Raw genomic sequence first — 16,562 nt, 5'->3', positions numbered from 1 at the left:
CATTTTTTAACCCTTTGTTTCCAAGTTTAAACTTTTTAAATTTTAGTTTAAAGTGTTAAGGAATTATTATAGCCACTAATGGTAAAAAGACTAAATCTCAAGTTCAAAAGAAGATACATTTTCGAAGTGCTGAAGATCTGGGGCCTAGACAACCTGAAATAGCCCCAGGCTCAATTTCTTCATTGCCTAAATTCCAAAGATCGCCTGTGGAGGCTGAAAAGGAAATGCATCAGGCAGCATTACAATCTGAAGAAATCGTTTTTCTTCGCGAATGGATGAGAAAACAACAAGATGCTGGGGGAGACCAGTGGCGACTCCCTGAAGAAGTCAGGGTGCCGTCGCTAGGAGTCCAGATCCGCAGTAAAACTTTTAAAATGCCTTCTGTTGAATTGCAGGAGCTGCAGTTACCTTGTTCTGCCACCATGTCAGAGAGAGCAGAGCTGAGATTCACGGATTCACAATGTATGCAATTAAATGCAGTTATTCAACCTATGTTGACATCTCTAATGAATGAGATGGTTCAAATAAATGCTGGTATAAGTTCAGAGTTAAATATAGTTAAGACACGTGTGGATGCATCTTTTGAAGAATTTAAAAAATTTCAGGCTGCTTTTTTGGACTGTAAATTACGTGACTTCTAACACAGAAAAAGTGTTGAAGGTGGAAAAATCAGTCATAGAATTAGGAGATCGTGAGAAGGAGCTAGAAAGAAAAATAGATTATTTGGAAAATCAAAGCAGAAGGAATAATGTGAAAATTGTTGGTTTGCCAGAAGGTACAGAAGGACAAGACCCTCTTCGTTTCTTTAAAGACTGGATTCCACAAATATTAGGGCAAGAATTGTCCTCTGGGGGATCGGCACTGGAAAGAGCCCATAGAGCTTTAAGAATACCCTCAGCTGGTCAACCACCGAGACCGGTAATAATTCGATGTCTGAGTTATTTGGATAGAGAAGCAATACTTCGACTTGCAGTACAAAATGCGAGACAACGACAAACCCCATTATTGATTCAGAATAGTAGAGTCTTTTTTTATCCTGATCTGAGTCAAGATGTCATTCAACATCGACGTCGATTTAATCCAGTTAAAGTCTTGTGGCGTCTGCTTTTCATTACCCTGCAGTGTTGAAGGTCTTTTACGGAAACTATCAATTTCGGTTTTTTGAAACTGATTGTGAAGCAATGATTTTTGCTGACTCATTGCCAGACATAAGAGGACAAAGACGTAGCCCACCATTATCTCCTAAAGAAAAATTTGGTAGTCTGGAAACGGAAGAAATGGCAGAAATGGGAAAAATGGGAATGGAAAGAGTCTACCTCCTTCCGAAATGGGATTTTTGAGATTGGAGTATTTTGAATGAAAAGAACAATTTTCTTATTTTATTTTTTCTTTTGTTATTATGATACTTGGATGTTACTGATTGTTTGGCTGGGGAGGGAGAGATTTGCACTAAGTTCTTTACTAGTCATCAGACACTGGTGGGTTATCCACACTCAATTTTTGTTTAGGGGATTACTACCTTGTGGTAATTTTTTTTGGGGGGTGGGGTTTTATTGTATTTTTTTACTTTTTTCTTAGTTTTTAATTTGTGATTTTTTTTATTGGACGGCCTATATACATTGATTTGAGTTTTTATATAAAGATATTATTGATATTTAGTAATAATAGTAGATACGTTGAAGTTGAGGTTTGCTACTTTTAATGTTTGAGGTTTAAATAGTGCGATTAAACAAAAGTGAGTCTTGGCGTATATTAAGAAAATGAAAATTGATATTGCCTTTTTAAAAGAAACACATTTGAATGTGAAGGAAAGTGTGAAATTAAAAAGGGATTGGGTTGGGCATGTATATTTTTCTTCATTTAATTCTAGAGCTAACGGTGTAGCAATTTTGATACCTAAAAATTTATCTTTTGAATTACAATCAATGGAGGAATAGGCAGGATGTATTGTTAAATTGAATTGTAAGATTTTTAGTGAATCTTGGACTTTACTTAATATTTATGCTCCAAATGCAGATGATGAAGTATTTATTTCAGATGCATTTTTATGTTTGGGTCAAGCTAATGATAATATTTTAGTTTGTGGTGATTTTAATTGTGTTTTGGAACCTTTATTAGATAAATCTCCGAAGAAAGTTAAAAAATCCAAGATGGCAGTCCAGGTCCAAGCGTTGATGAAAGATCTTAATTTAGTAGATATTTGGAGATGTCTTAATCCGACAGAGAAAGATTTTTCCTTTTATTCATCTAGACATGAATCGTTATCAAGAATTGACTTCTTTTTAGTATCGGCACATTTACAAGGGAAAATACAAGTGGAATATAAAAGTAGGGTGATTTCAGATCATTCTCTGTTATATTTTACATATGAAACTTCTGAGAAAATTCAAATAGCTTATCATTGGAGATTTAATACAATGATGTTAAAAAAATACGGAATTTATTGATTTTTTGAAAAAACAAATTAATTTTTTTTAAAGAAAATTCTAAATCTGTTCAAAGTAAGTTTGTTTTATAGGATGCTATGAAAGCCTATTTGAGAGGACAAATAATTAGTTAAACTTCTAAAATAAAAAGAATCGATTAAATCAGAGTTTTGAATTAGAGAAACAGATCGACAAGTTAGAAAAGGAATTTCAGAAAGATGATACATAAAATCAGAAAATAGAATTATCTAGGCTGAAATTGAAATATAATACTTTGCAATCTTATCAATTTGAATGTGTGATTAATAGGTCTAAGCAACGGTATTACGAATGGGGAGAGAAAGCACACAAGGTATTAGCGTGGCAATTAAAGAAAGAACAGATATCAAGGATTATTAATGCTGTTAGATGGAATTCTCTTATTACTTGTAAACCTCGTGAGATTAATGATGAATTATATTCATTTTATAAAAAGTTATATACATTTGAAGGAAAACAAGAAACTGGATCGATTGTTTTTTTTTAAATCACAGTTGAATTTATCAATATTAGAGGATGGAGATATACAGGAGTTAGAAGAACCATTTACTGATTCAGAAATTAAAATGACTATGCTGGAAATGGTAAATCACCTGGTGATGATGGATTTTCGGTTGAATTTTATAAATTTTTTTATGATGATTTACCTACAGTGTTTGGGGATGTATTACATCAAGTTTGAGAATACTATGAATTACCTGAGTCTTGTTCTAGTGCTTTAAATACAGTAATTCCTAAAAAAGATAGAAATCCTTTGAAGGTATCTTCATAAAGACCATTTTCGTTGTTAAATGTAGATTATAAAATAATAGCTAAAGTATTAGCGAATAGATTGGCTACATTTTTACCAAAGTTGATTCATATTGATCAAACAGGTTTTATAAAGAATAGATATGCTTCAGATAATATTTTGCAAGTGATTAGTTTGATTAATAGATTTCGACAATCTTTAGATCATCCGATGGTGATAGCCTTAGATGTAGAAAAAGCATTTGATAGAGTTGAATGGAATTTTTTGTTTAAAGTTTTGGAGAAATTTAAGTTTGGTCCTTCTTTTATTGGTTGGATTAGGGCTCTATATAGTAAACCAGTAGCTAGAGTATTGACGAATGGTTTGATTTCAAAATCTTTTAAGTTAACTCAATCAACTCGTCAAGGTTGTCCTTTATCACCAACTTTGTTTGCGTTAGTGATTGAACCTTTAGCACAGTTGATAAGACAAAATACAGAGATACAAGGTATGAAAGTTTTAGATGAGGAATATAAAATTAATTTATTTGCTGATGACGTATTAATGTATTTAACAAATCCAGCTCAGTCACTTTTGCATTTGAAAGAATGTTTAATACAATATGGACGTCTTTCTGGATATAAGGTTAATTGGGAAAAAAGTGAAATATTACCGGTAAGTGAAGGAGATTATTCAGTTTATAAGAATATTATTAATTTGAAGTGGACTGATCGAATTAAATATCTGGGTATAATTTTGAATGTTAATTATCAATCTTTATATAATTTAAATTATGCTCTGTTAATGAAAAAAATTAAAACTGATTTAATTTAATGGGAAGGATAAATACAATTAAGATGTATATCTTTCCGCCTATACAATATTCGTTTCAATCTATTCCGTATTTACTTGATAAAAAATTTTTTCGAGATTTAAATAAAATGGTTAGGGAGTTTTTATGGAGGGGTAAATTTTCGAGAGTAGCTTTGAATAAATTAACTTGAAAATATGAGTTAGGGGGATTACGTTTACCACATTTTCAAAATTATTATGAGGCAGCCCAACTTAAATATATTAGTTCATTGATGGATTTGGTACAGCTTCCTAGTTGGGCTAAAATTGAGATGGCAAGTATTTCTGAATTTGAAATACATCAATTTTTGATTAAGTGGAATATGAATTTGTTACAACAATATAATGTGCCTATACTAAAACATTTAATAAAGTTATGGATAAAGAAAAATAAAATGATAGTTTCTAGGGGTAAATTATTGGCTTTGACTCCATTGTATTATCATCAACTTATTTCTTTTTCAATGCATAATCAAAGTTTATTGCATTGGAGATATAAAGGTGTGAAAGATTTGGGAGATTGTTTTAAAGAGGGTAAGTTTTTATCTTTTAATCAGATGAGGGAAGATTTTGGTAATGATAAGAATTCTTTATTTCTTTATTATCAAATTTGATCTTTGGTAAAATGTATGTTTGGTAGAGATATGATTTTACCTAAAATGACTATATTTGAGACTTCTCTCATGAAGGTACCAGAGAAGGGTTATATTTCATTTATGTATCAAATATTACAGGATGGTATGGATAAAAAGGGTTGGGATAGATCTAAAATTAAATGGGGAGCAGATATTGGTTTTACTTTTTCTGAAGAGAATTGGTTAGGTATTTGTTATGATAATGTAACTAGATTGATAAACGCACGTTATGCAATGATTAATTACAATTTTTTACATCAATTATATTTGACACCTGAAAAATTTAAAAAAATATGGTTTTAATGAATTAGATTTGTGTTTTAGATGTGGTGATACGGTTGGAACTTTTTTCATGCTGTTTGGTCAAGTATACATATACAATCTTTTTGGAAGAAAATTCAATCGTTTTTAGAATATCGGTATAAGATTAAAATAGGTTTAGATCCAACAGTATTTTTATTGGGTTGTTTGCAACCTCTGAAAGGCTTGGGATTAGATAAGTTTCAGCTTGCTTTTGTATATTTAGCTTTATCCATAGCGAAAAAATGTATTGCTAATACGTGGAAAGATTCAAATATGATTGATATTAATAGATGGCATAATGAGATGAAATATTGTTTAATAATGGAAAAAATTACATATGTTTCGCATGATAATTATAATTTTTTATTAATAAGTGGCTGTTATACTCAGAATATTTACATTTGAATTTATATTGATTAGATTTTAATATGTATATTTCACTTTTTTTTAATATTCTTTCCTTTTTTCTTTTTTTATGGCTCTCCTTAGGAGAGTTGGCTGTGGGGGGGAATCTTTTCTTTTTTTTCTCTTTTTTAATATAAATATATATAAAAAAAATTCATGTTTAATTGCTGTATATGTCATATATTATTTGTTTTTTGAATGAATAAATAAAGTTAAAAAAAAAATGAAAGTTGACCTCAATCAAACATGATTTCAAGGCCCATACACAGAGAATTAAAATATTTAAAATGCTGAAAACCATGTACCAAATTAACATGATGCTCACTCTCTGTACAAGATGTCATAACTTTAATATTAACCTGCACCAATTACCTTTGTCGGAGGATTTTAAAGGCTGCGACTGATAAGCAATAGCTGATCCAACATCCACAAATGTATCAGGCAGTTTAAGCAGATCATCCATAATCTCATCAATGCAAACCTGAAGATTTGGCTCCACATTGGCTCGCAGTTGCGCTAGAAATTCCAAAGCTCCAATTTCTCGAAATATTTGAGCCACCGATGAATACTTTTAAGCCAAAAAATGAAAAATAGATGTTAGATTGACAATGTAGGCTTTGTTCCATGAAAACATTCGGCAAGTCAGGCAGCCACTGTAGAAAGAGGAACAAGAGTTGATGTTTCAGGTCAGGCAACATCCACAGATGTTGCCTAATCTGCTAAGTGTTTCCAGCATTTATAACTTTTTTAAAATTTTCAAATTTTAGGTCTTATTCTTCCTCGTTTTGTAATTACAACCTAAATTAACTTGACTAAAATATTACATGACAGAATTTTACAAGGTAACAGCAAAGGTGCCCAGCCAGGAACTTCACCTTGACTACATCAGGGCTTGCTTCCAACATCATGTGCACCAGCTTTAAAATATTATATTATACCCAAGTTTTACGATATGCTTAAAAAAAGTTATTTTAGCTTATTTGTTCTAGTTGGCAGAGCAGTCAATGCTGCAATTGTTGTCTTAATGACACAATTTTGAAAAATACAATTCTCCATATTTCTGACACCCTGAACCCTTTCTGGTAGAGGTCAGCCTTGGCTTGGTATCTGCACTCTCATTTTAGGAGGTCAGAGTTTCAAACCTCCCTTCAGAGATCCAAAGCATTATCCAAATTGAAAATTTAATGCTGAAATGACAAGGTGCAATTTTTCAGTCAATGAAATGGATTGATTTGGCTGATAATAAAAAGCTAGGATATCTGAATCTAAGCTCCAGGTTGGCCCCAGGATAAGGAAATAATAACATTTCTATATTCATAAATGTGTAAATCTTTGGAATTCAGTACCTCAAGTGAACTGTGGGTGCTCAATCACTGAACATACTCAAGGCTGAAAATGCATTTCTGGACATCAAAGGAATCAGGAGGCATGAAATTAGCTGGAATAAACAATATCCTGAGACCTGATTTTATTTGACAGAAGGTTAGGCTTGAGAGGCTGTAATGGCCTATTTCTGTTGCCCTTAATTTTGTTGTACGCTTAAACAAAAGCATTAAAATTTATTTTTCTGATCATTAGACTCATTATTGTTTGTTGAAGTGAATGTGTAAAACTTAGCTGTGGCATTTCCCTATATTTTTGCAGCAAAAATAATCTATAACATCTTGTTGGCCTTGATACACTTGAGACACTTTGAGATCAAAGAGATGCCAGATAAAGGGAAGTGAACATTTTGCTTTCCTAGTTTTTCATGGTCTTGCTGGTCTTCAAAATAGATAGATGAAAAATTCAAATTTTACTTCTACAATAAGCAAAAGATAAACAAGTACTGAAGCTGCAGTCATGTTCTTTTCATATTCACTCATTATGAGGAGAAAAGAGAACGACATGAACTCTGGCTGGAAGTGAGCAGTAACTGCTATTAAATCTCTAACTACTTAACATGGCAAATGCATATTCAGCCATTACACCCCTGACAAATGATGCAGATTTGCTGATAATTCGTGTGTACTCACCAAGAAAATTGATACTGAAGGTCTTGCAAATTAATCCAGTTTTAACTGCAGTTCATCATGGGGTTTCATCCAAACAACAATTCAAAACATTGTAAATCATACCATAAAATCTATTTCACCGACAGCACAACTCAGCAAGCTTACAGCAACAGATAGGAAGGGTCGACATTAAGCACGTTGCCAGGGTCATTTTCTTTGCCTCGTTATTCCATAATTCCATTTATAGTTACCAACTAAAGGAAAACTGCATTCATTCTACTTCCAAATATCTAACAAATTTAAGCGATTCTTCTCCAATGATTCACCTCACACAAATAACTTACCTTCACAAGTCGACCACATAGTTTGAGCACATCGCCTTGCATTGGCACACACTGGAAATTGAACCATTCAAATAGTCGAAAAAAAAGGCTCTTTTCTTGTGCCAAATCAACGATAGAAATCAATCCATGATCAATTTTGCACAAAATATTCTTCAGGGCTCGAACTCTTATTTCCACCAGCTGATGACCTACATAAAGGAGAGTAAAAGTTGAGATCTATTTTGATCAATTGTTTCTAGATGATCATTTAAGGTGGTAGCATGCGAGGTATCAACTTTTTAAGATGCAGGGATAAAATAAAAGGGGAGTGCTGCGCTCCCTTCCATTTCTATATCCATAGAGTACCAGTAAACAATCCTTAATTCAAGTGGATGTGGGAGCTGCTACCTGTAATTTCCAATGGATTCGGGAACCAAACCACTAACATTACATAACAAGATAGAGCCCAAATAAATACACAGATGTGACACACAAAAATAGTCATTTGTCTTGGCAGGAAATGAGTGTGCAATATCAAATCAGGAAATTGAAATTAGAGAGGGGAGCAGGGATAGGGTGTAAATGAAGCTCAATAAAACTTAGCTCATGACACAGCCACATCCCAGAGTCAATTTCAATCACAAAGAACTGAATATTACACCCCCAGTTAATTGGATCTCCATTGCAGGACCCAAGCATTTCAGTTTAGAATAGTGATTTTCAAACTACCCCACTAAACTCACATTCCACTTTAAGTAATCCCTACGCCATAAGTGCTCTGTGACTGATAAGAGATTGCTTAAGGTGGTATATAACTGGGAAGGGAAAGTTGAGAATCACTGCTCTGGACCCAATTGTTACTGAAATATTTTGCTTGACAAAAATTGTCATTGGCCCATTTCCTTTGGAGTTATGAAACCATGCACATAATGAGTCAATTAGGTATGATTAAAACAGTGGTTTTTCCAAACCTTTTTCTTTCTACTCACATACCACCTTACTAATCACAGAGCACTTAAGGCATAAGGATTGCTTCAGGTGGAATGTGAGGTTTTTTTTGGGGTGGGGGGGCAGTTTGCAAACCACCAGTTTAGAACACAAGTTGAAACATTCAAACATAACTGCCAGCAGTCAGTATCTTTATAAATAAAAGTAGAACTTTACCAATATTGATCTATCTTTACAATGCTAAAAGCTTAGCTACCAGAACACCTAGGCAAGACCATGCCACAAAGCTTAGAAATGGATATCTGCATTATATAAAATGTGGGTCAATCAATGTAGCAGGAAGGAAAGAGTAAATTTTCTGCCTTACAAAAATCCTATTGAATTGCATCTTCCTGGTTATAACTAGTTGTTCTGAAGAAAACAACTAGTGTTTAATTGTTCCCACAAAGTCCAAACTGGTAAACATGGAGACCTGGACCCAGGGAGGATGTAAATTTAACATGTTACTCGACTCCATTTTGACTAGCTGAATGAGGTTTCAACATAGTCGAGAAGGGCCAAATGGCCTGTTTTCTGTGCTGTAGAGCTCAATTGTTTTATGATTCCAACAACATGACTTAGTACGGCTGGGATTGTACAGTATTGCGAGGAATAGCTTCAATCACACACCAAGTCAAACCTAGCCAACAGTTATCAATCAAACTTTTGGTCTACAGAAGAAATGTAATTACAGTAAAACCCCAGTATCTGGAAACAGCCTCAAGAAACCAGCAAAAATAAAAAAGGAAAATACATTTTTTAAATTTAAAATAAAAAAATAATAATAATAGGTTAAAAAATGCAAGTTTAAAATTGTAAATGTTCTCTGAAGTAATACATAAATCTTTGGTGAAGAGGAGATCAAATATTCAGCCAGCTGAATACCTTGGTCATTCTTTGCTCATAGCCACTGTTTGAATAAAGTTATATTTGAATAAAAAGGTGTTGACCAGGGAGAAGAGCTGGTAGATGGTACTCACCATTGGGGTGACTCTCTTATCCCTGTTTAGTTATTCACTCCAGTCAGAGGCTTTACCTGTAAACTTGGTGGGAGGGGGGGGTGTTAATTATCTAATGTTATTGTTCGTCATTCAGGTGGCCCCATGGAGGGGAAGGAACCTGCAGATGTGGCGATGGCTAAATGTTTTCAAAGAATGTGACTGAACATAAAGTAAAATGCAAGTGAAGTTCGTTTAGTGTAAGTACAGTATAATATTTGTCTTTTGAACTCTTTATTCTAAATGAGGGTGTATTAGGCATTTTAAGAGCAAGTCTCAGGCAACCACAAAATACATTTATCCCCAGAGGTACAGGATACCAAGGGTTTTACTGTACAAGTTTACAATAATGTTTCATTGGGTCATTATTGTTTAATGTTTCTATGATGTTTTCAACCTAATATATTTTATCAATATATAATTAATCACATCTCCAATGATCAGAGACAAGGGGAAAGTATACCACTGAATTTGTTTCACATTGACATATCTTAGAGATCGGGGCTTCGGATCATGCTGGCTGAAAGAAACTCATGACTGAGGCTTTGTCACTGAACCCATGGGTGTATGGGACAAGTGAATTCAGCTCCTGATATTTGGCCCAGATGAGTGCAGACAGGCTTGAACCACCACCACCACATTTCACAAAAAAGCTAATAATAGATTTTAAACCTAAGAGTGAATCCCATCAAATCTTTTATATTGTGTACAGTTCAAAATAATCTTTTTTTTCAGCATTTGATTTTTTTTAATTTAAAACATTTTTTAAAATAAACATTTCTCCTCATACAGTTGTTAATGTATTGAAGGTCTGCTAATGTTAAAGCACCTGCCTATTCAAGTTTGTGATGCCTGCCAGCACATGCATCAACTTCTTTGTGCCATATCTGTGTAAAGTGAAACACAAAAGTCTGCAGGTGCTGTGATTTTAGAGAAAACACAAAAATATTGGAGGAACGCAGCAGGTCTCGCAGCATCCACAGGAGGTAAAGATACATAACCAACGTTACGGGCCTTTCTTCCAGGTAAGAGTAAAAAGCAGACAGCCACCTGAATTAAAAGGCTTCAGGGGTAAAAGAACAGACCAACTGACAATAGGTGTTAATTGAATAATAGACTTTAATCTCTCTTTGAAACAATTTACATTTACCTGTATATAGATGCTGCAATTTGATAAACTTTGACTTGACCTTCAGGGGAAAACATTACCAATAAAAAGGGAGATTTCAGAAATGACAAAAGACATGGTAATTAATTTTGAGGCTTTAAAGCAAGGAGTTGCAGCAAGGTTAAAAGAGTTAAAGTCCAGGCCACAAAAATGGGAGTACATAGTGAGTTCCAAATGGAGTCGAAGGTCTGAATGACAAGGCAAAAGCAGGGTACAAAATCGGGATCATCAGGTGAAATCTTGAATTTGGATGACAACAAAGAATCTTTGTCTGAATTCATGAAAAAAAATCAATAAAAGTCAAGAATTCTGATAAAGTGAAACTCAATGGATGGCAGGAAGGCAAGTGGCAGAGCTTTAAAAGAATTGAAGTTTATCCAGCCTTGGAAAGATGAAGGAAAGATGAGGAACTTTTGAGTAAATACACATCACAGCATCAAAAGCACGAGCAGATGAAAATGATAAAACAAAGTTGGACTGAGCAGCCCGAACAATGTACAAGATATGGACTGAAGCTCTGCTCAAGGTTAAACAGGATATTGAAGTGCGGACTCAAATGGGAGGACCAAAATAAAATGAAACCTGAACAAATATAGTGAAAACTAGAAAGCTCAAGAGTTAGGCACATGAAATTAAGCAAATATTCCTTCGATAGTCAGCAGAGAAATAGAATTATTCATAAAGATATCAATAAACTAAGTACCATATATTTCAGCGTATAAGTCGACCCATGAAACCCTCAAAGGGTCGTCTTATACGCCAGATACAAAACAGAGACCTTAAATTCAACCCAAAAAACCTGTTTGACATAGATTCAGTGTATAATATGACCCGAAAACACCTCCCCACTGCCGTCGCTCCACTATACCTCCCCACTGTCGTCATAATCCACCCAGACATTTTACAATTGTAGAGCCCGAGGTCCTCACTCCTGCATGGGAACTAGTGTCTCCCAAGCCGACTTGTAGCAATGGATCCTGCATTGAGCACACTTGGTCAGCAAGGCAACTTTTTTTTGTGGTGGACGGCACCGCACCCAATGATGGGAATGGAGTTGTCGTCACCAAGTCTGGCTGCGACCGATGCTGAAGACTTGGACACAGCTCTGTTTGGCATCTTCCCACCCAGAAGCAAAAGTTTTTTTTAAACTATTATTGTAATTGCTTGCTTGCTTAATTGATTTGTTACTTGGCATTTGCGGGGGTTGTAACAAAATTTGGGTTACTGCTTGGAGACCCAAACACCAATCTCTGGCATATGCCTTGCAGAACATTGGGGGGGGGGGGGGGTGGGTCATCTTATATGCCCGATATATGATAAGACCATGAAAATGAGGCTGAAAATGGTGACCCACCTTATCTGACTTATATACCAGAATATACGGTAATACATATTTACTCATCTTGCCATGAATTTGTAGCTGTTATAAGTAATTAAGTCTGAAATTGTTATAGAAACTGGTCATGTTTTGGCACAGTTAGCACAAAGCTATTACAGCACCATGGACCCGGGTTAAAAACCAGCATAATCTGTAAAGAGCGTGTACGCTGTCTCCATTTCTGTGTGGATTTCCTTCGGATGCTCTGGTTTCCTACCATCTTTCAAAACATACAGGGGTTGCAGGTTAATTGGGATATTTCTGCACCACAGGCTCATGGGTTTGAAGGGCCTGTTACGGCGCCGTATGTCTAAATTTAAATTTTAAAAATATAAATGCATATTAACTAATCATGAACTAATTACACCTGCCTTTTGGATGAAGTGCTCAAATACCACCTCTGGAAGTGAATAATTATAGCTTAATGACTTAACAGGTAATTGTCCTGTTACGGGGTATGTTATATTTATTATATATTAATATGTCTTTTTAAAAAGATAGATTGTGGGGGGTTAGTATGTAAGTCACTTCACAAACAGAGTAACACTTCACAAAAGACATCTCCTTTAAAATGCAAGAGCTTTGCTGAAAGTGAGACATTGAGGCACTGTGTACCTTTGCAAAGACAATGAAGTGCTTTGAAAGGTATTTTCAAAAGCAGGTGCAAGTAAACAGTCCAGGCTCAAAGTGCTGATAAAGATCTTTCAAGGATTGGGTTAGCCCTGCAAGAGGGAGGGAGGGGGAGAGAGAGAGGGAGAGAGGGGGAGAGAGGGGGGAGAGAGGGGGAGAGAGGGGGAGAGAGGGGGAGAACAAACTGACTTCTACAGTGGCTTTTGGAAGCTTATGGAAAGCCCCATTTTGAAGACAGGTTGCGAGTTGAGCCTGTTGAAAAACCCTTGTAAGAAAAAATGACTGGCTAGAGTGTTTCTCCTGAAATAAGGGAAACAAGAGGAACTCTGTGGTGACCTGGAAGAAGAGGTTATCATTTAGAAAACCCACAAAGGGGCAAGTTTCTTCGGCAAGACACTGAAGTACTGATCATGGGAAATCAGTTTGTTTGTGTCCCACGAGCAACAAATCTCTCTCTGAAACCAACTAGAACCTTCCTAAGCAGTAACCATTTACCTTTCAAGCACCAAAGCCTGGTGAAACTTCATAAATATTAAATTCTGTGCACAGTATAAGAATTGCCTGTTATTGGTAAACTTGGAGAAGTGAGAAGTGAATGATTGGACTATTAAAGCAAAGGACTTTCCTGAACATATACACATTACATACATGTGCACTTAGAATTAGAAGGGGGTTAAGTTAAGTTGATAGAAATAAATTAAAGTTTAATCCTGTTTTCGTGTTTAAAGAAAATTAAAGGCAACTTTTGTTTAAATAACCATTGTCTTGATGAATTTCTATTGCTGCTGGGTTTTGGAGCCCCGAGGACCTCATAAATTATGTCACAGGAAGAAACAATAGAAGGGAGAAATTGATAGAATTCAGAACATTAACGTGGTAACTAAATTCAGTCTACAAGTTCCAATTCAGAGTTTCCAAACTATGTAATATTGACAAATAACATATGGTCTTGCTACACCTTGAGCAAACCTCAGAAACGTCAATGGAAAACCAGGCTGGGATACTGACAACAGTTTTCAATTAGCCCAAATTAGTGGCACACACTGTCACAGAATGATAGATTCTGCTACAACCAAACACACACTGTCACAAAGACAGACTGTGCTACAACCCAACACACACCATCACATACAGAGACTCCACTACAACCCAACACACACCATCACATACAGAGACTCCACTACAACCCAACACACAGTCACACAGAGACAGACTCTGCTACAACCTAACATACACCATCACAGAGACAGATGTTGCTTATAACCCAGTTCACATCATCTCAAAGACAGATACTGCTACCATCTAACACGTACCATCGAGACAGACTCTGCTACAACCCAACACACCGTCACACAGCGACAGATTCGGCTACAACTCAACACACTCCATCGCAGTGACAGATTCTGCTACAAAGCAACACCGTCACACAGACAGACTGTTACAGCCGAACACCAAACACAGAAGCTGCTACAACCCAACACACACCATCACACAAAGACTGCTGCAACCCAGCATACCATCACACAGCAGAATCTGCTGCAACCCAACACATCAATATTCTCTGCTGCAGCACAACACACACCATCACAGAGACACTCTGTGACAACCCAGCACACACCATCACTGAGATGCTGCTTCAAGCCAGCACACACTGTCTCAGAGAGACTGTGGTACAACCTAACACACACTGTCACACACAGACAAATGCTGTTACCACTCAACACGCACCATCACACAGATAGATGCTGCTACAACCCGGCACACACTATCACACATCAACAGACTTGGCTACAACCCAACAAACACCATCAAAGAGCAACAGACTCTACTGCAAACCAACACACACAGAGGGGCAGAATGTCTGTCCACCAACACTCACTGTCATAGAGGAGCAGTCTATCAATCCAACACAGGATTTCACACAGGGACCATCTGTGCGGCAACCAAACATTCCAATGCACAACAGCGAGTTAATGCTGATCATTGCTATGGCATGGGATCACATACTGCAAGGATCTGGTGCGATGTCACAGGGCCACACAAGCTCAAAGATCTTAGTTTTGTGGGCAGTCAAACAATTCAATATTGTAAGTATTTGGGCAAACAAATTAGGTGACATTTCTGTGTGAACTCTTCAGATGGATTAGCAATTAGTGGTTTTCGAAAGTTTTAATCATAACAACTTTTCTCAAGCAGATTTCATTAATCGTGATTCTCAACCTTCCCTTTCCACTCACATACCAACCACCTTACTAACCACAGAGCACCCATGGCAACAGCAATTACTTCAGGTGGTATGTAAGGGGAAAAAAAGTTTGAAAACCACTGGTTAAGTTCTGGCCCTGTTCAGGCACAGGGTGATCAGGCACAGGGTGATCAGGCACAGGGTGATCAGGCACAGGGTGATCAGGCACAGGGTGATCAGGCACAGGGTGATCAGGCACAGGGTGATCAGGCACAGGGTGATCAGGCACAGGGTGATCAGGCACAGGGTGATCAGGCACAGGGTGATCAGGCACAGGGTGATCAGGCACAGGGTGATCAGGCACAGGGTGATCAGGCACAGGGAGACCCTGCCCCTGTGCTGTATAGATAGTGAGAAAGAGAGAGAGAGAGAGAGAGAGACTACACCTAGACATGGGGGACGGTGGGGTGGACGATTGGGCACCCTGCGCCCAAACCAGAGATGGATGGGATAGGCGGGACTCGCCGCAGCCTAAATGGGGGTGAAGGTAGGGGGTAGAAGCAGGACGAGACGTGGGTGCGGTGGGGTGGGGTGGGGTGGGGAAGCGGGACCGGGAGGGAGGGGGGACTTTCCTCCTCCTCCGAGCCCAGAACAATTCCTCTCCCCTCCCCGCCGCCCCCGCCTTGAGCCCACCCTGTACCTAGTTTAGTGATGAGCCCCGACAAATCCATTGGCAGCCGTTGCAGCTCCCAGGCACCGTTCAACCCTGGCGCCGGTCCGTCCGCCGGATCCGTCCGGGTCACCGTCCGCCCCCACAACGGTTCCGTCGGCGCGGTCCCGCCGTCTTCGATCTCCCCCAGAGCCGCGGAAGCGGGCGGGCGGCCCACGGTCACTGGGGTTGCACGGAACCCTTTGCGCGTTCCCACTGGGGACCAGGGCGTTATGGACCCAAATCCCCCGGCAGAGGGGATGGAGCGGGGATGGCGGGCCGGAGCGCGGGAGGGCGACGGGGTGGAGAGCCTGGGTGGGAGGCGGGGGGACACGGGGGAGGTGGGGGGACGGGCTGGGGTGATAAACCTCTACAGTAGCCTTTCCAAAGCATCCACATCCTTCCTGTAATAGTGACCAGAATTGTACACCTTAATAAGATGCAACATGACTCCGAACTTTATACGCCGTGCATCAACCAATAAAGGCAAACATGCATTACACCTTATTTACCCACATCTGTTGCTGTATTCTTTGATAGTACTCTACACTGTCCACAACTCTACTAATCTTTGTGTCTTCTATAAACGTTCAAACCTCCCGTCTACCTTTTCATTTTAATTCATTTATATCATAAGCAATAGGGGGTCTCAACATTGGTCCCTGCGGAGAAACAACCTTTGTCCTCTATGAGCAAACCAAATCTGAATCCAAACCATCAATTGACTAGGGGTCCCATGCATCGTTACCTTCTAGATTAGCCTTCCATGAGGGACCTTGTCAAATGACTTAATAAAGTCC

The 16,562-nt window shown here is 37.6% G+C and overlaps 1 protein-coding gene across 5 annotated transcripts in view; it reads right to left on the bottom strand.

Moving 5' to 3' along the window:
* The window catches only part of rttn (rotatin), a 397,420-nt gene extending 381,590 nt beyond the window's left edge, over positions 1 to 15,830 (bottom strand). For all 5 annotated transcript variants that reach the window (XR_011352026.1, XR_011352027.1, XM_069920391.1 and 2 more), the window contains exons 1-3: positions 15,754 to 15,830; positions 7,729 to 7,916; positions 5,763 to 5,958 (exon numbers count right to left, since the gene is read on the bottom strand). Coding sequence is in view for 3 of the 5 variants with exons in the window: in XM_069920391.1 (XP_069776492.1) it covers positions 5,763 to 5,958; positions 7,729 to 7,916; positions 15,754 to 15,784 (415 nt within the window). In the remaining 2 variants the exon portion in view is untranslated. The remainder of the gene's footprint in view (positions 1 to 5,762; positions 5,959 to 7,728; positions 7,917 to 15,753) is intronic.
* Positions 15,831 to 16,562: the final 732 nt, after the last annotated feature.

The sequence above is a fragment of the Narcine bancroftii genome, chromosome 2 (genome assembly GCF_036971445.1).
Source record: "Narcine bancroftii isolate sNarBan1 chromosome 2, sNarBan1.hap1, whole genome shotgun sequence".
Classification (NCBI taxonomy): Eukaryota; Metazoa; Chordata; class Chondrichthyes; order Torpediniformes; family Narcinidae; genus Narcine; species Narcine bancroftii.
The sequence above is the reverse complement of the archived record's forward strand: the minus strand, read 5'-3'. Positions and strand labels throughout refer to the sequence as shown.